This window comes from Chinchilla lanigera, unplaced genomic scaffold (assembly GCF_000276665.1).
Source record: "Chinchilla lanigera isolate Chin_1 unplaced genomic scaffold, ChiLan1.0 scaffold00017, whole genome shotgun sequence".
NCBI classification, from domain to species: domain Eukaryota; kingdom Metazoa; phylum Chordata; class Mammalia; order Rodentia; family Chinchillidae; genus Chinchilla; species Chinchilla lanigera.
Window position 1 is genome coordinate 10,575,795 of NW_004955418.1, and position 23,652 is coordinate 10,599,446.

The window sequence follows — 23,652 nt, forward strand, 5'->3', positions numbered from 1 at the left end:
TTGAGTTTTTATCATTATTGTTGCTTACTATGTCCCATTTCTGAGCATTCTAACCTTTGCTATTATTTCTGTAGAAATATTTCCTGGATAGACAATGTTAACATTACCAGGTGCTGTCTGGAGCACACAGTTTCTGGAAATCACTGAGCAACTCTTTCATAAATCCCTTCAGCATCCTCGCCATTCTAATCTGTCCTGCACACATGAAGCAGCTGGATCTAGGAACAGGCTTAGGGGTAATGAAAGGGAGCTAGAAAATTTCTGCACCGTGGAAGGAGAATGTAACGCTGGAGAAAACCAAAGTCTTAAATAAATTGTCATTGTTCTCAGCACCAACAGAAGAGGGAATTTGGCAGAGCTGTGGGGAGAGAATCAAACAAAACCAATTTAAGAATCACTGCCAAACCAAGGGATTGAGTTTTGCTTAAGAGAGGAGTTAAATTCTCCAAGGCCATGGAAGTAAAATTACAAGAGGGATTCTTGTTGTCCCTTATCTTTAGCAAACATTGGATTGGGAAATGTGGCATAGTGTGGACATCATTAGGATTAGACTACGTGAAGAATCTTTTCCAAACTCTGCATCTCTACATGAATGCAGTGTAAGGTGCCCAGGCTGGTGGAAAGGAGAGGAAAAAGTAGGCTGCATAAGCATATTCCCTGGAGCACCACCTGCTGCACAAGCTCTCTGGCCATGGTTTATTGCAGCTGCTTCCTGGGCCACCACAGGCAATGGAGCAGCAGCTGAGATCAGTACAAATGGAATCTGAGCCATGCTGGAGACTGTGGAAGAGACAGTAACCCTCACTGTTTTACTCCAATCTACTCAGCAACCATTCGGTCTTCTCAAACAGATGCAGCTTGAGCAGATTTGAGCGGTATTTGTATGACAAACACTGTTTGCATGTCGTGTTTTGTGTGATGTGCCATATGTGTGAACTCCTTAGAGTTCCCCTACAGCAAAGGATGTAGAACACTGTCAGTCCTGGAGTGGCCTCCCAGCCTGCTACTAAGACCAGCATATCATCTGGTCTGCATAATGGGTCCTCAGAATGCAGACTTAGCAGGTATTCGTGCTTAGCAAATTAGCCCACATCTCACTTATCAACAGAATAAAATCTCTTGACCTTATTTATAGTTCCTTGTGTCTTTTTGTCCTTTAAGATGTTTCTGGGAAACCAATACAATTAGCCACCATGTTTAGGTATGTAAAATCTTTTTCCTTATTAAAGCAAATGAAAATATCTTCTTTTTGTTTTCAAAAAGAAAACATATTTTTAGTCATACACAATTATTACTTGACATTCTACCTTCCTGCTATTTACTAAAACAGATAAAAATTCTAGATTTCTGTCTCTATTCTAGGAATGTTGATAATATCAAGCTACTCTGAATCTTGAATGTTGAATAAAATAACCATTAACTGCCAACTCCAAGAACCAGCAGTCTCTCATACCCCAGTAACACAAGAAGCTGGACATTTGATAGATGTAGTGTGGGACAACAAAACTGGAAAACCAGGACATAAGTTCTTTCTCCTTTTTTTTTTTTTTGTCCATATCATCCTGGAGCATCTCATGGAAACTGTTTTCTCTCTAAAATGGGCTTCCTATAGTATTGGCTTCCCATTTTATAAACTAGTTGTAAATATCAGAAAAGATAGAGACCATCAAAGTGGAATATCACTATGAAATGTTAGTTTTGATTGAAAAAGACCTGATCCATCCACTTGTGTTGCAAGGTACTTTTTGCATGTGTGTCTATATATAAGCATAAATAAACACAGTTTTGGAAGGAAAAAGGGTGCACAGTTCTCTTCAATGTCTCAAAGAATTTAATTACCTAAAACTAGTTAGTAAACTAGAGACATATCTGTTACTGACACACACATGTGTAGGTACACATAACAGGGAATCTAAGCTATTACAAATTGTGCTGCTATAAATATGCGTGCACATATATTGCTATGTTACAATGCTTTTTTTATTTTTCTGGGAAGATACCCAGAAGGGGGCTAGCTAGGTCAAATGGGACCTACAGCCCTAGTTTTTTGAGGGAATTCCATACTGATTTCCACAGTGGTTGCACCAGTCTACACTCCCACCAACAGTGGAGAAAGGTTCCTTTTTCCCCACTGCCCCTCTAGCATTTGCTATTAGTTGATTTCTTGGTAATAGCCAAGAAATTCTCTTTCTGAGAAGAGATGAAATCTCAGAGTTGTTTTAATTTGCATCTCTCAAATGACCAGTGATGTTGAACATTTTTTCATATATTTATTTGCTATTTGTATTTCTTTGTCTGAGAAGTATGTATTCATCTCAGATGCCCAGTTTTGGATTGGGTCTTTAAATTTGGGAGGTGTAATATTTTTTGTGTTCTTTTTATGTTATTGATAGTAATTCTTTGTCTGAGGAACAGCTGGCAAACAATTTTTCCCACATTGTGGGTTGCCTCTTCACCCTGTTGGTAGTTTCTCTTGCTGTGCAAAAACTTTTCAGTGAGATTCAGTGGTTGATTCCTTGTAACAGTTCCTGTTTGATCAGTGTTTTACTCATAAAGGCTTAGCTTACACAAATGTCTTCAAGAGTTTTATCTATTCTTTCTTTCAGCAGAATTAATGTTTCTGTCTTAATACTTAGATCTTTGATCCATTTTGAATTTAGTTTAGTGCGTGGTGAAAGGTATGGATCCAAATTTAATCTCTGGCATGTGGAGAACCAGTTTTGCCAGCACCATTTATTAAAGGGACTATCTTTATTCCAGGGAATGAGTTTGACACCTCTGTCAAAGATAAGGTGGTTATGTCTGGAGTTTTTTCTGCATCTTCTAATCTACTCCACTGATCCTTGGATCAGTTTTCTTTTGGTGGGGGGGGAGTACCATGCTGTTTTTCTCACAGTAGCTTTACAATATAAGTTCAAGTAGGGGATCATGATGCCTCAGCCTTGCCTTTATTGCCCATAATTACCTTTGCTATTCTAGGTCTCTTCTGGTTCCACATAAATTTTAGAATTTTTTCTCTAATTCTGTGATATATGCTGTTGGAATTTTGAGTGTAATTCCATTAAATCCATATAACAGTTTGGAAAGAATGGCCATTTTTGCTGTATTGGTTTATCCTACCCAAGAGCAACGGATATCTTTCCATTTTCTGACATCCTCTTCAATCTCCCTTTTCAGAGTACTGTAGATTTCAATGTAGAGGTATTCTACATCCATCATTAGATTGATTCCTAGGTATTTCATATTTTGCATGCTATTGTGACATGTGTTGTTCCTAATTTCTCTCTCAGTGAGTGTGTTATTCATGTACAGGAAAGCTATTGATTTTCCAGTGTTGACTTTGTTTACAGCTATGTGACTGAATATGTTTATTAAATGTAGAAGTTTAGTAAAGTTTTTCTGGTTCTTATATAGAAAGCATCATGTCATCCACAACTAATGACAATTTAACTTGTCCATTTCCTATCATTATTCCTTTTATTTCTTTCTCTTGTCTAATTTTTCTAGCTAAAGCTTCCAGGACTATGTTGAATAGACAGTGCACATCCTTGTCTTGTTCCTGATTTTATAGTGAGAGCTTTCAGTTTTGTCCATCTGGTATAACGCTGGCTATTGGTTTGTTGTAGGTGGCTTTTATCAGATTGAGATAAAGGCAATCTATTCTGATTTTCTGTAGGGTTTTTATCATGAATGGGTCCTGGAATTTGTTAAAAGCTTTTTCTGCATTTATTGAAATGATCACATAGCTTTTGTCCTTGGCTCTGTTAATAAGGTGTATTACATTTATTGATTTACATATGTTGAACCATCCTTGCATCCCTTGGATGAATCCAACTTGGTCATGGTGTATAATCTTCTTCATGATTTGCTATATTCAGTTTGCCAGTATTTTATTGAGGATTTTTGCATGTATGTTCATTTGTGAGACTGGCTTGTAGTTCTCTTTCTTAGTTGAACCCATCTCCAGTTTTGGTATCACGGTAATGCTTACTTTCAGGAGTGAATTTGGGATTGCCACTTCTCCTTAAATTTTATTAAAGAGTGTTAGAAGTAGTGGTATTAGGTCTTCTCTAAATTTCTTATAGAATTCAGCAGTGAATCTGTCAGAGCCTGGGATTTTCTTTGTTGTAGATTTTTAATTACATCTTCAACTTCATTGATTGATATTGGTTTATTTAGGATTTTTATATCTTCTTGATTCAGCTTTGGTAATTCACATGTATCTAGAAGTTTGTCTATTTCTTCTGCTTTTGCCATCTTAGTATAATACAAATTCTAAAAGTAGGTATAGATGAATTTTGGATTTCATCTGGATTTTTTCTGGATTTCTGCAGGGTCTGCTGTGATTTCACCCTTTTCATTCCTAATTGCATAAATTTGAGTCTTTTCTTTCATTTTTTATAAGGTTGGCTAAAAAAAGCCTGTTGATTTTATTTAATCTTTGAAAGGACTAACTTTTTGATTCATTGATTCTTTGCATCATTTTCTGAGTCTCCAATCCATTAATCTCTGCTCTGATTTTGATAATTTCCTCCCTCATGGAGACTTGGCTTAGCCTGCTCTTCTATTTTGAGAAGTTTGAGATTCACCTTTTAATTCTGTGTTTGTGCTTGCTCCGTTTTCCTGATATGGGTATTCACTGCTATAAATTTCTCTCTTAGGACTGCTTTCATTGTATCCCATAACTTCTGATATGTTGTATTGTCATTATCATTTAATTGTAGAGACTAATTTCTTCTTTAATTTCACCTGTGACCCATTAGTTGTTCGGGAGGGTGCAACTTAATTTCCATGTGTTTATGAGGTTCTTGTGGTTTCCTTTGCCATTGCTTTCCAATTTCATTGCCCTATGACCTCATAATATAGATGGGATAATTTTGATGCCTTTGCATTTACTTAAGCATGTTCTGTAAACTAGTATATCATCTATTTTTGAGAGTTTCTGTACACAGCTGAGAAGAATGTATATTCTGATATTATAATATAGAACACTCTGTAGACATCTAAGTCCATTTGTTCAAAAGTTTGGTTCAGTTCTTATATTTTATTGCTGATTTTTTGTCTAGTTGATCTGTTTTTTTGTGACAGTGGGGTGTTGAGAGTCCCCAATATAATTGTATTAGTGTTTATTTGGTTTTCCATGCCCATTAATATTTGCTTTATATAGTTGGGTGCACTGGTATTTGCTACATATATATTTATGATTGTTATCTCCTCCTCTTGGATTGTCCTCTAATGTGTATGTAGTGACCTTCTCTGTCTCCCTTAATCAGTCTTGGCTTGAAATTCACTTTGTCTACAAGTGGAATAGCTACCCCTATTTTTTTTCTGGGTTATTGTTGCAGGGAGTATTGTTTTCCATCCTTTGAATTTTAGTGTATGAATTTCTTTTTGAATTAAGTATGTTTCTTGTATGCAGAATATTGTTGGAGCTTGCTTCTTGACCAATTCTGCCAGTATGTGTCTTTGCTCAGTAAATTGAGACCATTAACATTGATGGTTACAACTGATATGTATTGACTTATCCTTGCAATGTTACTTTCCTGTTATTGACTCCCTTTTTCTCTCCCTTCTGGTTAATTGTTTGCCTTGCTTGGTAGATTCCTTCTGTTGGAGTTTATGGAGTTGTAGTCTTTGTTATCTCTTTCTAGAATGTCTTTCAAAACATTTTGAAGTGCTGGCTTGGTGGTCATAAATTTCCTCAGATGTTCTTTGTCACAGAAGTATCTTATTTCTCCATCAGTTTTGAAAGATAGTTTTGCAGTATATCTATCTGGATTGAAGGTTGTTTTCCTTTATAACGTGAAACACTTCACTCCAAACTCTCCGTGATTTGAGGGTTTGTGCTGAGATGTCAGCTGTGATTCTGATGGGCTTTCCTATATAAGTGTTTTGTTTCTTTTCCCTAACAGCTTTTAAGATTCTGTTCTTGTGTTAAATTTCTAAATCTTGACTATGACATGCCTGACTGCAGATTATTTTTTTATCATGGCTAAATGGAGTTCTATAAGCCTCACTTACCTGTATGTAAAATTCTTTTTCCCTACCAGGGAAGCTTTATGCCATGATGTCTGTGAAGTTTTTTACATCATTTGTGCTCTCTGCTGCTTTTTCATTGACTCCAAACAATCTTAAGTTATTCTTTGCCTCATCTAGCAGTTGCTGGATTGATCTCTCATTGTCCCTTACTATTTTTAAGAAATCTTTCTTTTCTTGATTGCTAACTGCTATATCTGAGATTCTGTCCTCACACTGGTTTATTCTGCTGCAGATATTTTCAATGGCATTTTTATTCTCCTGTATATCTTCTTGCATCTGCCATATGGATTCCATTTCTTTCCTATGCTGAGAATTCATGGCTTCCATAATTTTCTTAAACTCCTCTATTTTTTTTTATCTGTATCTGCTCTAGAGTCACTAAACATGGTTTTCGTTGTGGACACTATCTCTGCAGTTCAATATACCTCTTCAGTTTGTTGGGGATGAGAAGTTGCTGCCTGCTTGCCCCAGCCTCTGGTTCTTTGGCACTGGCCCATAGTATATTCTATAGCCCTTAAGCAATGTCAGTCTTGCAATACCAGGAAGAATAGCTGTTTGAAACAATTATGTCACTTTTGGCTAAAGTGGTACCATCGGCAATAATAATAGCATCAAACACAGCATAGATAAATGACAAACTGAGGTGACCATTAATTTGCCACCTTTAACCATATAAACTAGATTTGTGAATATGTAACAAAATCTATAAGAAATCAGAAAATTATATGCAGATTATAAGTACTGAGTATGTCAATTTTTACCCTCAGGGATTATTTAAAAATGGTTATGGAGAAAATAGGGAAGTAGAAGAGGAAGAGATTAAAAGTAAGCCTGGAGGACACATGGAAATTACACTAACTTTGGAAAACTACTGCAGAAGTCTAGAGGAAAAGACAGAAGGAAAAAATAAACAGAACACAAAAACAACCACAAAAGGCTAGAAACTACATTCACACTCATATAAAAAACAAGATTAGAGAATGGAGAACAAAACAAAACCACAGAAAAAGATAGAGAGAAGTCCACATTCAGGTTTATCTCTGCTGTCACTGGTAGACAGTATGTGGAGACAGAGTCCATATCCATGTTGATATATCCCAGCAAGCCAGCAGAGCCTTTTTGGTGAAGTAGTGGATAATCACAGGCCTGCACCTTCTGGAGGAGACTAGATTCATTCAGCCTGTAACCATCAGCTTACCTTCCCCGAGGGTCGGGGGGTGGTTGAACGCATCTGGGAGCCACTAGATGGAGCCTGCACCTGCTCTGAGTTCTGCGCTCAGTTGGCCCTTCTCCAAGATGGCTTCTGGTGAATTGCTCTCTCCTGGGTGGTCCTACTGAGACCTCAGCAGTCTTTCACATCCACTGATCCTCTCCACTGTTGCATCTCTCTCTGGAGGTCTCTGGTATTGCCAACAGTCACTGTGTGTCAACAGGTTTGAATCACTTCTCTTGTGCAGTGTGTTCCATTCCAAGGAGAAGGTGTCACTGGCTACCTCCTTCTTTGGTGAACTTTCTCTCTTCACTCTCTCTGTGGATTTCAATTCACACTTCAGATCCTCCCTGGGTCCCGGGGACACACTTCCTTCATTCTTGTCTTCCTCAAGTTGCTATATTCCAGGGCTTGGATGACAACTGTCAGAAAGGCTCTTTCTCTGCTGCTTTTTTTTTTTTTTTTTTTGATGTTCTTTTTCTCTGATGGCAAAAGTGAGCATTAATAACCAATGACACTTAAAAAATAATCAGTGATACTTTTCCACATTGTCATAAATGAAACATAATAATAGAGGTTATTCAAAAGTGATGTAGAAAAGTATGGCAGGTGGAAAAATTTGGGAGTTCCATGGAAATTTAAAGAGGAATGTAATCTACCAAACTATTTTGGCTTTTTTGTCATATAAAATAAAGAAAAATCACTTTAATCCTTCTTTATTCTCTTATTTTCTCCTTTATCTGCTTAGTTACAGAGCCAATACTGAACATCTTCCTTATCAATTACAGGATGAAGGAAAATTACCACCTCTTGAAGCAATAAAATTAGAAGGTGCTGAAGTTTCCATTGATAGCAGCTTGGGAAAACCATTTGTATTTAACTGTATCCCTCAGTCTGGAAATAGAATTTTTTGCCTATGTGCAACCTCAAACCAAGAAATGAAAAGGTAATTCATTAATCTTTTACCTTACCAGTTTTTCCATGATAATTCATTAATCTTTTACCTCACTAGTTTCATTTTGAGTGGGCAAATGCTTCTTTAGCAGCAGTCTTATAGACTCTTGGGGTTAGAAGAAGAACAAACAATGGCAACTTTGTGATGTGAATCAATGAATTGTTTTGTTCTTATGTAAAAAATGTGTAGTTTTTCATTATTCTTTCAGCTTCTTTCTGATTTTTTTTAAAAAAGCATATTCTGCTAACTTAATTGCTTTATTTCTGTATTTTCTAAAACTGCTAAACTGTGCCATAGTAGACATGTAGCATCCCCTTGCCAAATTTATGTATTTTAGGCTAGTTTGACAGATAGTCTTTGCTATAAAAGTATTGTAGCAAAATTCCAACTTAGTATACTACAATGAAAGGTGAGGAAGAAAAAAAGAAAAAAGAAAGAGAAAGAGACGAGAAGCATTGAAGGGACATGAATGGAGTTGACATTTGTGAGCACATAACCTAAATGAAGGGGAAGAAATATGCATGCATTCTAAGACAGTGAACTATGAACTTTGACCATAGCAACCACTGTCATTACTCAATGTGTCTACCAAAAAGAATGGAAATCATGGTCAATCCAATGAGTCAGTTGGAAACTAGAGGAAGTACTGTGAATTTGGAATGAGAGGTATAATTGAGTAGGGGAATAGTCAGTGACAAAAGGTAATTGGTCAACAGTGTTCAGTGGCCATAGTATATCTCTTTCAAAGAATTTGGATCAAGATCTGATGTTAAATAAATAATAGGCCTGAAGCTTTTGAGATAAACAATAAGCTGTCTAAACATATAGAAAATTATGATTTCAAATACATATTGTCTTATAGGACAAGCAAGAGAATATGATAATATTTCAATGCTTGCACAAAACATTTATTTGTATAACTGAAATATGCCTAAGATATTGTTTTAAAGGTTTTATGGATTATTAGTATGATGAAGAGCCAGTCCTGATGTCTGTGGTTTATTGAAAGAAACAGTTAATGCTTAAAATTTTCTTTTTGCTTGACCAATTTTGCATGCTTGTATCTGGTAATAAGAATGACTATTTGAAAACAACAATATACAGTATAAGAACCATCGGTGAGTTCCTACCATCTTGTATGGTGAACCTCTGCATCATTTCCAATGGTTTTTTATTATTATTACTTGTTACCGTCTGATTGTTTGATCATTCTTGCATCTGAGCAACTTGTGGACTGAGCAACTTCGCTGAAGATAACAGTCTGTAATGTAGCAATAACTGTTAATTCCTATCATTCTGTTTTCAGGTCATATATCGTTTTGATTGTTTTTGTGTTGTTTTTGTCTTTGTCTTCATTGTTGTTGTTAGTTTTTTTCTCTATAAAATAAATAAAGCTAGAAATTTGTAATAAAAAAACTGCTCTGAGAATATAGAGCATTTATTCCAATATTTTGAGGGCAAAATAAAAGTTGAGAAGTGTTATCAGAGAAGAAAAAGTGGCACAAGAATTGAGAATAAGGACAGAGGGGTTTTAGATGTGAGAGTAAGGCAGTTATTTCTGAAAGATGTGGCATGGGATTGGTATAGGATGAAATGGAATGTAAAGGAGCAGAGGAAATAAATCAAGCTTTGGGGAGAAGAGCAAATAGTATATTTTGACAGGGAGTTATGGAATTTAAAAGAAAACTGGAAAAAATTTGCCAAACTAGAATGTGGTGGATAAGTGGGTGCCTGGCTGAGACAAGATAAAGAAATTTCAGTCTTTAAGGGACACGAATGGTATTCTAAAAGTAACCATTGTGACCTGGGGAAAGAAATCAGAACAGTGGCCATTCATCTATACTTACATATTTTAAAGTCAGTGCCTATGGTTCTTATACCAATTATCAACCCTGTTGATGTTAATAAATTCTATATGTTGTATAGAAGTAATTAAATTAGAGTAAAGGAAAGGTAGAATTTTCTTTAGATTTGTCGGGGTTTTTTAGTATATTAGTACATGTGTGTGGTACATAGTATTTACATTACTTGATGGTACATGAACTTAACACATCGCAATTCCTTAACTCTTTGCCCCTTCATCCCTCCATCCATCTCTTCACCTCTTCCCTTTGAGAAAGCTTTATCTCCCTCCTTCCTATTGTCTTTTATTTTGCTCTTTTTTTTTACTCTGAGTTTCTCATGTAAAAATGTGTGATATTTGAGCTTGTGTGTCTGATTTATTTCACTTCATATTATGGCCTGAAAGTGCATCCATTTTCCTGGTAATGACTCCAGCTTTCCTTTGTGGGAGAACAGCACTTCATAGTGAGTAAATGCCACATTTTCTTTCTCTGATCATCTGCATCCCGCATTTCTGTAAGTAATTTTTTAAAATATGCCAGGTGTGGGTAAGGTTTTCACGCACAGTAACACTCACTTTGCATGAAAGTGTTGTTCCTCACTCCAGAATTCAGAGCAGTGGCATCCATCTGAGCCTAGGGACTGTTCTGTCTAAACCATGGCTTCAGCAAGAATGAGCCCCTCAGAGTGACACTTCTCCAATCTCCTTTCATCTTCCTGTCTTTCAGGTGGCTTGAAGCAATGGACAGAGCAGCGCATCCTATCCACCAGGTAAGGTTACCTTAGCATGTACCTCTGCCTTCATTCCAGCTTTTCTTTCTAAAGCATGGAGGAGACAAGTTGGATGGCACGCAGTCCACCCTGGGCTTCTTACATCTGTTCCAAAAGCTAATGAAGGTGATTTAAGTCGACAGGATTTTCTGCTTTTATTCTGCAAGGAAGCTTACGTTCCTGCTGTTGTTCTCATTTGAGGGGATTTATATAACATCTCTTCCAGTCAGATTCAGTGAGAAGTTGCAAAAGGGGTGGAATTTCTGCTTCGCACAGAGCAGTCTAATAGTTTTGCATGATGGTAAAACAATGCTGCTGTTTTCTTTTCACTTGAAAAATATAAGATCTCAGGGATATCTTGGGATTGGCTGAGCAATGTATTAAAGAATGAGTGTATTTTATTCAGATTTACAGTGCTTTATGTTCATATCCTTATACTATCAAGACAACTTTCACAATCCCTATCCATTTGTTACTACCAGCTTTGGAGCAATGTAGTCCTTCATGTAGCGTTTACCTACAAACAGATAATTTCATAATATCAACAGGTGAGTCATCATTTCTGTCCCTAAGCCATTTGATAATTCTCTTTCTAAGCTTGTGCTACAACCTGTTGGGGAGAAAATTGTTTTCATGCCCATCCTATGGGTATGATTTCTAATGAGCTTTATGTTCTCCTTAAATGTTTATTTCCTCACATGAGCAAAAGGCTTTCACTTTCAGTGATCTTCTCTACATAATTTGGCTCTTTTACATTTGAAAAAAATCAGGTTATCTGAGTATGCACGTACCTTGTCTTGTAATTGCCTTTTTAGAACAATCACAAGCACTGTCATATGACAAATAACAAGACGTGTTTCTTTTTATCTGTGGCACAACACTCCATGCACTCACCTACCTCGCCAATGCATCCTGCTAATGAGCCTGGATATTTTTAAAAGGTATCTACTCTGCTAATGCACTCAGAGTGTCTGTAGCAAAGTGAAAAAATGCACACCCAACTCCCAGCAGGCTTCCACTTCACAGCAAAGAATAGAGCAAGCTCTGCAGTCTGAAATCTTTTCTACTCCTTGTTAAGACAAGAGGGCAAAAATAAAACCAAACAAAGAAGAAAAAATGCAAAGCAGGAGCAGCGTGCCCTGATAAAGAGATAAAGCTCAGTGCCTCGGGTCTCGGGTCAGAGTTCTTGGAAAGAGCCTGTCTCCCAGGCGTGGGGACGGAGGACTGCCCTCCAGGGTACGGGACCTCCATTTATTATCAGCCTTCCATATCACTCACAATGAGCGCCTCGGGTCTGAGCTGGCCTGGGGCATTTAACTTGTTCATCTGCACAAATGAGAGACCTACATAAAGAAAAGCAGGACCTGGGAGCTGCTGTTACTCACGGTAGATTTACCAGGAACAGGCCTAGGAGGACAATTCTTCCAATGAGGGAATCAGGCCGGGCACTGATAGACAGGACGTTAAAAATAGTCTTTGCTGAGGTGTCTATTTCCATTTCTTTTTTCTGAACAGGGCCTCCCTGCTCTTTGGCTGATAGTCTTTTGATTTCCTCTGAATGTAATAGAAGTCAAAGAGAAGGAATGTCGATGGCTTTGAAAAGGAAGAAAAGTTCTCTAGGAACAATGGGGAAATTTTGGTTTCTGAATTTGTTGCTCAAGTCTTCAGACTATCTTAGCAACAGGACCATTCAGGACAGTGACCTCCTGAAAGCCAAACAGACTTGGTGCTGCCAGGCCTGGAAGTCAATGGCCTTTGCTTCCTGGTGACCACTCAGAGTCTTTGTGCTTCACCCGCAGAACCATGTCTGGGAAGATGTGACTCTGCACAATAGCAGCCTCCCACCCCTGGCTATCAAGAACCCTGAGTGCCTGGGTCTTCTGCACCAGCTGGATAGCAACATGGATTCGTGGGTCCAGCACTACTGCATCTTGAAGGATGGCTGCTTGTATTTCTATGCGAGCATTCGCTCTACCCAGGCCTCAGGTAAGACACTACTATTGGAAATAACAGTAATTTCTATAATATCTTTATTGAGCTTTTGCTGGGCTCTGTGCTCTTTGTTTTATTTAAATTAGTTCATCAGTCCTCCAGAGAAGAGGTACTCTCACTGTTCCCATTTTACAGATTAGAAAGCTGGTTGTAAAGGCTACATAATTTGACAAACAGTGAGTAATGAGGTTAAGCAATGAAGCTGAGTTCTGAACACAGCCAAGCAAATTCCACAGTTTGTAGCCTTAATCTCTCAGTTTTGCTGCCTAGGAAAGTAAAGTTAAATTCCTCCACTCTTGAATATCTCATCAGTGATATTCAAGAGTCATTGACAATCTTTTCCTGAAGGCCTCTACCTCTAGTATCTCCAACTTGCATAAAAAGAACATTGACTATTTTCTGTGAGCAAGTGGCTTAACTTACTAAAAATTAGCTTCCTCAATTATAAAGTGAGAATAGCTGCTATTTCACGAGATTTGTGAAGTTAAATGAATCATTGGTATTACAAAGACTATCCACATAACACTCTCTGTATAAACAGCTCTCACCACATAGTATGTTTCCTTAGCATATATTTCATTATACATACTTATTCAGTTATATATACAATTTAAAAGCTATATATAAAATGATTATCCAAATAATTTAATTAATAATAATTATACATGATTTCCACACAATGGATTTTAACTTTCTTATAATTTTGACAAAGTGAGCTATGTATTGGTATCTTATTTGCTGTTGGGGTTTTCCATATGAATAATACTTAAATAATTAGCAATGGTAAGCATCCTGAAATCTGAGTCATTTGATCTACCCTTTTGGCATTAATGCTTATGGTTAATTAAGCTAGTTAGATGCACCAAAGGAAAAGGCATCATCCAGCGGCCATCGTGACTTTTCTGGAAGTTTCCCAGAAATACGCAGCATGACTTCACGGCCCATTTTTCATCTCTCAGGGTAAACAGTGTGGTGACTGGTTTTCCCTACCTGTTCACACTCCCAGTGCGCAACATGGTCCACATTATCACACAGCTGGGAAAAGACAGACTGCAACACTAAGCCTTCACAGAACAGGCTATTTCTATGCTACCCATATCCACGGCATTAACAGCTGAAACCAAGATAAAAATAAGATAAACAAAACGATTAAACCTCCAAAACAGTCACTGGCTGGGATTTTTATTATAAAATATCATTACAAAAGGCTGGATCCTTTTAACTGGCAAATCATTTAAGGTAATTTTCCGGGATTGTTTCTATAAACAGAAAGGAAGTGCTTTATGATAGAAGGTACACACTACCACCAACTGTAAAATGTTAAGAAAGTACTTCCAAACCTCTAGAACCCACAGACCTTTTCTGATTCCAAGAGTTTACAAATAGTAGTGGCAACCACCAAGTGGTTTCCCTGACTCCAAAAATTCAGAGGAGGCCTACTTGCATAGGAAAATCCTAGTTAGACAGCTACAAGCTGCTGTCATCAAATGGCTTGAAAATAATAACAGCAAAAACAGCAATTATCACTCAGTGAGTGCAGCTTTTGTACCAGTCTCTCTGTTAAGTGTTTTTACCTATCATTTTATTTCATTTCTAAAAGAGCCTTAGAAAATAGGTTATTTCACCTAAAGGTTCAGAAACTGGTGCTTTGTGAGGTTAAATAATTGGCTCAACTTCCTCTGGATAGTAAATGGTGAGGACAGAATTTAAACCCAGGTAGCCTAAGTCATACTGACAAAAAGAAGACATTGAGGTGTAGGAAAAACTGGAAGGAACTTTATTTGGGCTCTTATCATTTCACACCACTTTGCAGAACCTTTCATGATTGTCTGCTGAGTGCGGTAGGACTTTACCTTTCCTACAACTCCTTCATCTGGCTTTCTCTTTCCTCATTGCATTAAAGCCCCCTAACTCCAGCCAAAGACCATCATATTCTGCTTCCTCAGCACATGTTGACTCTCAGACGCTTTTGCTTCTGTACCTGTGCTAGTGCTACCTCCTTTCCCTAAATTCCTCTGTACCTACTGATTACCCAGGCCATGCTGTTTTCAAAATGCCTTTTTTAAATGCATTCTATTTTTGCTCTAAAGCAATCCTAGATGGTTCTAGATAAATAAACCTCACTTTTCTGAAATTACCTGTCTCCTGATACCTATCTCATTCTACCCTGTATTTTGTCTCTTCGTGGCCATCTTATTTTTTCAGGGGAGTTATATGTTCCAGAAATGACCCCATAATGTTTATCAGTTAATAAAGAAATTAAGAAATGGACGCCTTGATGACCTCAGCTGGCCATTATTTCCAAGAATTATCAGTCTTTTCACTCATTTAATAGCAGAGAAAGATTTGAAGATTGCACGGCTAATTCAAAGGCAAAACTAGCTCTCAGCCTACCATATGCATTTTGCCTTTCTGCTATATCACATTCTGCCTAGCGATAAGGAATTATCTAATTTCTATTTCTTTTTAAGTTTCTCTCTTCAGACTAAGCCCTTTTACTCTTTCCCAGACTTGCTTCCTGAATATTCCCATCTCAACAGATCCTCGACTTATAGCCCTAACTATCCCCAAAATGGATTAAAACAATATTTTCTTCAAAATAAACACTTTCATTCTCTCCCAGCCTTACTTCCTAAACATTTCTCTCTCCACAAGTTCTCAACTTGTAAGCCCACTTAGCTCAAATATGAATTAAAACAGTATTTTTTTAATTGAAATGCCAACAGGAAATTCATACCTAAGCCATCTTCTAAAATAGAAGTCTGTGATTTTGGTGTCCTCAATGCTTTTACATGATTCTGCTGTTCCCTGAATAAACAACAGTGTGCCCCCTCTTGTTCCGACTGCTGCTTAGTTCACACAGAAATGCTCCTGGGGCACATCAGCTGCTAAAATTTTTTCAGGGTTGAGGCGGTTGTGCAGGAGCTCTCCTGAATTTTAACTCAAGATTTACGTTCCCTTCCTAAGAGTCCACTGAAGCTTCTTGTCTATCTTAACTTGAATCATCACCAGAGGCTCACAGCCTGCGATCCAGCATAAGACTCAAGACAGAATGAAGTCATGGCCAAATTTCCTGCAGCACATTCTCAAATCAAATATGCCCTTTACATCCTCCATGAACGATCACTGTCCTGGAGACCCATGCTTTGTCAGAAGATGGGAATATACTTCCTAAGTGTATTATCAGATAAGAAATGTTCTCCATTTCAAGGGTTATGACAAACACTTAGTAGCCCTTATCTCATCTTATTTTTCCATAACACTCATTGTTATTTCCCCATGACAGGTGAGAACTTACAGGACAGTTACTCACATGCTTATAGTCACTCAGCAATTAAGGGATCAGAAGCAAAATGGGAACAGATTCTATCTGAATCCTCTACCCAAATTGTTAGCCACAGTGCTATATGTAGTATGTACCTCCTGGCAGAAATTTCTCTTCTTGAGGTAGCACTAACCCAGAAATGGTATGTGTCTGTTCTTTGCACTCAATATCAGCACACTGAAGGAATTAGCCAAGGTCCACCAGTCAATTATTTATCACAGGAACCATAGGAGTTGTGGGAACAGCAGCAGAATTTGTTGAGAATGGCTATACCCATGCTATGCTATGAATCCTATAAGCACTGTGATACTCATTTTCACCTACTCAATTTATATGCGTGGAACACCAGTCATTATTACATTCATAAAAACTATGCAAAGTTGTAATACTCATTTTCAGTTCTTCTAAGTGATGCTGAATAAATGACCCTTAAACTGCTCCGATCTGCAATTCCTCGTTTACTTGTAGTGTACCACCTCTAGTTAGCCTCACACATCCCACACTGACCCAGTTCCTTGTTCTCCTGTTATAACCCTGCAGGCCTTGGCTACTGCTCACTCCAGTGAGTTTGGTTCTGTGGGTGAGTCACGTAAACACTGTAATTGATTGTGATGAATATTTTTTAAACAACTGAACAGAATTTAATGGAATAGAAAACATCACACATACATGACAATATTTCACAAAACTTTTGGTTAATAATATGAAACCATGTAGATTTGCATTTATTACATCTTTAGATCACAATAAAAAAGTCACAAAAATACTGACATACAGAAGTTTCTGCATTTGCCCTTGCACCAGTCTGGTCAGCTTTAAGCCAGACTCAGAGGTGCACACCTGTACTTTCAGTACTTGGGAGCCAAAGACAGGACAATTATTTGATCCCGAGAGTTTGAGACCAATGTAGGCAACGTAGTAAGACCTTGGCTCCAAGGAGTGGGAGTCAATTTTATGCTCAGAATCTTAGAAACAAGTAGGTAAAAAGAGTTGCTTCCTTTCCATATTTTTGTAATATTTCTGTCACACATCGCTGTGTTCTTGAGATCCTGGCTTCTGTGAGTTGATCTCTCAGCCACAGTATCTCAGTTGCTTTGCTGTTCTATATATTGCTAATTTTATTTTTATTTCACTCAGTGCCTTATGTTTTCCATTAGTGATTTGGGAGATCTCATGTAATATTTTCTATTTCTGAAGGGTTTTGTAGTTTGGTTGGCATGACTTGTTTCTTGTAATAATAATAATAATAATAATAATAATAATAATAATCTAAAAGCTAAAGAGACACTGAGGACAACAAGGAAGGTCAGGGAAAAGATAAAAGTACTGGAAAACACAGCAAGATGTGGGAAGCAAGACAGTGCTAGTTTCCTGTAAAAACCCTGTTAGACATTACTAATCGCACATTTTAGTTTCAGCCAGATAAATTTCCTTTAAAGTGTGATGTGTGGATGGGAGAGATAGCCTCATCAGTTCCCTGACGGCTTTCCTCACTGTTAAGGCAATGTTACCCTTGAAGAATGTGCGTCTCTGGCTTGCATGTGACTGCTAATATTTAAAAGCCACTGTGTAAGTATTCCAGAAGCCCCATTAGTCAAATGGCTTTACGTGAGCCCTTGTCACTCACTGTACCCTTGATGACTTTTTTCCCTTTCATTGCTCTCCAGCAAAACCTGGCAGTAACAAATCACAGCTGTTGACTATTGTTCATGAATAAATCACATCAAGGTCTCTGTGTACTTCTCAGAAATACATATTTTACATGATTGCAGCAAGTGGGACACGTAATGCTCACACAGATCTGCAATTAACATTGTGCTGGCTTGATCACTACCACCACTCACCTCATCGCAGAAAGGCCGACCCAGTGAAGTCACCTCCAGTGAAATAATGCAGTTATAACTGGATGTGTATACAGCCAAATATGTATACCCCACAAGGGACTGGGAAAAGAGTCAGAAAACTTTCCTTTTTGTGGCAGGTTCTTTGGACAAAATCTTCTATCCATAATCAAAAAGGATAGAGACAGGGAAAGGTATTTATATCTTAGCCAAAAAACAAAAAGTCTCATATGCAGAGAAAAACCAGTGCAGTATTGTATAAATACAGTAACATATCAATGCTGTGCAGCCTTATGTGGAGCAGAGAAGTTAGATAGCAAATACCCTATGATACTTCTTTAGCTGTTCTGTTGTCTAGCACATTGCCCATTCCACTTCTAATATATGCCCAAAGAATGAAAATACACATCTAGGTTTAAAAAAAACTTGTACATGAATGTTCATAGCAACATTACTCATAATAGCCAAAGCATTGGAGAAAATTTAAATGTCCATCAATTAATGAATGGATAAATAAAATGTGATATAACCATACAATGGAAAATAATTCATCAGTAAAAAGAAACAAAATATTGATGTAGGGTATCACAGTGGTAAACCTTAAAAACACTATATTAAGCATAGAAACCAGTCACAAAATACCAGGTATCATAGGATTTTACTTGTATGAAAAGTTTCAGGAAAAAAATGAGTAGAACACAAAGAAGAGCAGAATTGCTCTAGGGCTGGCCTGGCATATCACACAGGTAGTGACTACTAAAAGAAAGAGATTTCTTCCTGATGTGATGAAATTGCTCTAAAATGAGTTTACGGGGATGATGGCATAACTCCATAATTAAACAGAAAGTATCAAAATGTACATTTAAATGGGTGAGTTTTATGATGTATAGATCATATTTTAATAAAGCTGTTTTAAATCTCTTTATATATAAATATATAGATGTAGATATATGAAAGAAATCACCCTCTGGTTTTAGTAAGCACCATATACTAAAGCCCATTGAAGACAAAAATATATTAATTTCTAAAATAAATTATTTCATAGAAATTCATTCCAAAATGGACTCTTCTTAAATGAAAATAGAAATTTGATGTTGTATTGAACCTCCCATGAAAGAAGCAAGACTTTTTCCTAATATTTAAAATCCCCAAGTCATCATTCATTCTGTTTAAAAAGAAAATTTTCATGTTCCAGAAACAGTGTATACTGGTACTGTGTAAAGCCTACAGGAGGACAAAAGTCAGGGTGTTGGTTACTTTCCTCATTACTGGTGCTAAGGAATAGTACCTGGCACCACGGACATAAAGAGGAAAAGTTTCTGTTAGCTCACAGTTGGTAGAGGTTTCAACCCCTAGTCCACCCGCTCCAAGGTAAGGTGGCATGACAGAGGGCATCCCAGTGAAAGAGCAGCTCATGGGATGGGAGGAGCAAACAGAGCAAAGGGAGGAGCTGGAGAGAGAGATAAACCTTTCTGGGTGACACCCCCAGTGACCCACTCTTCCAACCAGACCCTGCCTCCTAACAGCAAGTCCGCTGCAGGGACCTACTGTCCCATCAACTTCCCCAAGCCCCACCTATGAGCACACGGGGCTCTTGAGGGACATCTAGATATAAACCCCAGTGGTCACATTCATAGGGGCTGGTTTTCCCTTCCCCATCTCTTAGTAACAAATTGGCATTGGATAGTTCTTGAGTAGAGTGGCACAAATTCAAGTAGTGTTTTCATATTTCCCTCGTTAGTGTAGTGCACTACAGCATTCCTGCGGGGGAGTCAGAGTATGAGAACAAGAGTGAGCAGGAAGAGGAAACGTTTACACATCTTGTCTTCACCATCACTGAGACCATAGAGAGAATCTGCTACTTCACAGCATGAAGACATCGTAAAACACACACAAGGGTTCTGAGCTTTCGGAAATTTCTCCTCAACTAAGACACCAGCCCTCCCCCGACTCCTAAACAATGGAAACAAAACTCAGGCCCAGCAACATACATTATAACCACTAATATGAATTCAAAAGACCACTGGAAAGACACGATCCTTTAAAGTCAATCCTTTATTCTCATTACTTATTCAAGATGGCACTTTCATATCACACTGTGGGTTCATATTTTAGATGTGTTTTGTGCATTCACACAGAAAGAAAAATACATATGGGTGGTAGAAATTTATAAGATCCTTTAAAATGGTATTATAATGGTTCTGTCCCAGAAAATGCCGTTTAATTTCCCTCTAATGTGATATTACATGTGTCATTCTTTGACACTGAGAATTTCATTTCAAAATGTGTCCCCTGGTAAGGAAGCTAGTTTCAGCACACCGTTACCCAAGACAAAGTGCTAGTCATGTAGTAAGAAGAATGCACAAATGAAAGCTGGGAAATTCAAATTCTACTACCAGTCTTTCTTCTAATTACTAATTAATGTGTAACCTTGTATGATGCCCTCTTCTGAAATTTCAGTTTCTTCACTTGTAAAATAAGACACCTGCACCAGGGGGTTTCTTCACACACAAAAATCTTCTTGACACCCTCCCCCACAGTTTTTCACCTTCTTATTCTTTTCCTGTTGTCATTGGCCTTTTATTCTCCTTTCTTTATCTTTTGTAGGCGGCCTATATCTGCAAGGATATACGGTGAGTGAACAGATCCATAGCTTCAAACAATCAGTCATTGAACTCAAACCTCCATCGGAAGAGTTCAAGACTTTCTATTTCTGTGCAGAAAACACGACAGAGAACCAACGGTAAGCCAAGGTCTTCATATTTCATCTTTTTATAGCTCCTGACAAGGTCTTTTTAGAAAACCTTTATCCTTATTTTCCAATGCCATATCTTCAGTTAAATCCAGCCCTTTCTTTGAGTTTTCCATAGTTCATATTCCTTCGAATGTTTTTTCTTGCAGTGCTCCCTCAGATGACTCTTCCAGAGGAATTTTTTAATGGAAAAGTTGTCCTCAATTCTTCCCAAGCAGTGACTGCCTCAGGCTTCAATATGAAAAACCCATTAGCACCATAATCTGTCAGACATTATAATTAATTAATCCATCATTTTTATTTTACCTGTTTTCACATACATATTGGTTGTTTTCTTTTATTACAAGCCACTGAAGAACATAGAACTTACCTAATGTATGATATATTCAGTGTCCAAATTGGTATGCACAAATGAAAACTTAGTTCATAATGACTCTGAAATATAAACGCAAAAAAAGTTAACAGTGACAAAACTGTGAGGCAGAGCAATAGTCTCTGGTGCCAAGAGCATCCCCCTCTGCCCCTGCGGTTTCCCTAACCTGAGTCTAATCCCCCCAAACATCCGGTGCCTTCCATCTCCCACCTCTGCCCTCACCTGCTCCATGATAGTCTAGATCATCTCCCACTGGTCTAGACCTGTTTATCCAAATGTCTGGGAAAAAGGAGACAATCTAACAAAGAAATTTCCAATACTTTAGTAAAGCAGATGACACAATAAACATTTCCAGAGGCATTTTCAAGAACTAGATACACCATTTTAAGCCAAAGAAATAAAACTACAGAAGTGGAATTACAAGGATCTCCCTCAAATGACTATTTGGGACAAGACAGTAGGGATCGCTTCATCCTTTTCCTATAGCTTAAACTTTTCTTGTGTCTCTCACTTCAAACAATGTGCTAGAGCTGGGGACAGTAACTCCTGAACAGCTAGATAGTTTGCCAAGATCTTCCCAGGAGTACAATCTGGGTGGCAGGTACAGGTATGGGAGCTCAGCTAACTATTAAAGAAAAGGCTGGTAAGATAGTTAGTTGCCACATGATAAAATCTTCTGGCTTCTCCCTGAGAGGAAATTAATAGCTGGATCTCACTGTTAAATTCATAGGGGATTTCATCAGTCAGAAACAATATCGAGTTATTAGGGAAATATTTCAAAGCAGAACAGCTGACTGTTACGGGTGCTTAGAACTCTGGACTCACAAGCTACCCCATTTACCCCCAAAGTTAAGCTTACAGAGTAACACAAACTGCATCACCCTCTCAGAGAATCATGTAGCACAATAGCCAATAGTGCTTCTGGAGCACACTGCTGGAAACGCTCCTGGCTAACTCATTTTGGTCATAGCTGGTTTTATTTTTAAATGACATTTGCCCTGGGAATAACTGTTATATGAACATGTTTTATTAAAAATATTGATAAAAACAATGAAAAGAAGGAAAAGGAGACAACTGGAGAGTTTGTTATGGTTTTCTTGAATTCAACAAATAAATACTTTGTATAGCAATATTTGATTACTGTAGGTGTGATCAACTGAACTTTAAAGTTAAATAGAAACAATAAAATACTAATAATTTTTGGAACGCTGCTGGAGTAGCTCCATGAATCACTATTAGCAAACATCATACTCTCTTCCGATTACTTTTTCAAATTTATTTTTTATTGTTATCATCACATATTTCTCATTTGGTATTTGGCCTTCTTAATCAATCCCAGATCTAAGGAGCATGGTTAATCTTATTAATCTCAAGCTCAATAACCAAGAAAAACAATTACAAAATATATTAAAGGATTTTGTAACAGTTTACCTCCCTAGAGTCCAACAATTTGTTTAATGGCCTATTGTACACTAATTTTTTTTTTCCTACAGATGGATTACAGCTCTGAAAACATCTATCAAAAAATGGCTTCCTTTGCATCAAGCTATTCAAGACTTCATGAATCGACCTCTAGAAGAAACCAAAATGTGAAAGAAACTCTGGTTCTCAGGAGACAGTATCCGCAAGATCAGAACCAACTTATTGCAGAAAGAAACAAAACCTTACCCAGCCTTCCAAATGAATGTTCCTCTAATATATTAAAACTTTGTGATAAGATTATGATTTTGCTTTTGACTCAAAGCACCAATATTTAATATGATGCTATACCAATAATATCATATTATTTCTCCCTCAAGCTGCATATTAGTATTAAAATATAATAGACCCCTAGCCCGATCTTTTGAAAGCATAAATACATCAAACTTTTTAAATTGTGTTTTATCTTGTATTCTTTGCTAAATGTTCCATTCTGTGCTTTGGCTGTATGCTTTCTAAAATGCTTTCAGGCCATGTTGCAGGAACTGATATAAATTAAGATCGTAGAAATAAAATGGCTTAAATACTGAGTAAATATTTCAATAATGTCTTCTTTCTTAGGTCATCTTACAATAAATAGGCCCAACTGTCTCCTAGGACTTCCCAGATGAAAGAAAATAATAAAAATTATTGTTAAGAAAAATAAAGTAAAGAGTTGGATTGAATTTAAGGAAAGACATGGGTCTTAGACACAGGTCTCAAAGACAAAGGTCTCTATCACTATGTGAATTTCTGTCACACTAAAAACATAAAATAAGCAAGAATGGTCCATCCTTCATCTTGAAAGTAAAATTTAGAGGAATTTGAAAGAAATCTCATGTACTGGCTTCATCTCTCTGTGGAACGATCCCTATGTTGTATCCAAGATATTATGATGCATTTAGTTCTATGGAACATGGACCAGAGATTTCAAGGAGTTCAGCCATAAATTCAAGTACACTGGAACAACTTACAGAAACACTGAGGGGAAGGGGCACAGATCAAAGACAGCAAGGCGGTGGAGGAAGAATACTTTGGTTTTTTCATACAATAATAGTATTTCAGAGCTCATAAAGATCTTCTCAACTCTCTTC

General features: G+C 37.4%; 1 protein-coding gene across 1 annotated transcript in view; it reads left to right on the forward strand.

The window, feature by feature from the left end:
* LOC102024336 overlaps positions 1 to 23,103 on the forward strand; it is a 109,061-nt gene extending 85,958 nt beyond the window's left edge. The window contains exons 8-12 of the mRNA XM_005382184.2: positions 8,038 to 8,195; positions 10,775 to 10,817; positions 12,617 to 12,803; positions 20,583 to 20,718; positions 22,594 to 23,103. Coding sequence (XP_005382241.2) covers positions 8,038 to 8,195; positions 10,775 to 10,817; positions 12,617 to 12,803; positions 20,583 to 20,718; positions 22,594 to 22,693 — 624 coding nt within the window. The 3' untranslated portion in view covers positions 22,694 to 23,103. The remainder of the gene's footprint in view (positions 1 to 8,037; positions 8,196 to 10,774; positions 10,818 to 12,616; positions 12,804 to 20,582; positions 20,719 to 22,593) is intronic.
* Positions 23,104 to 23,652: the final 549 nt, after the last annotated feature.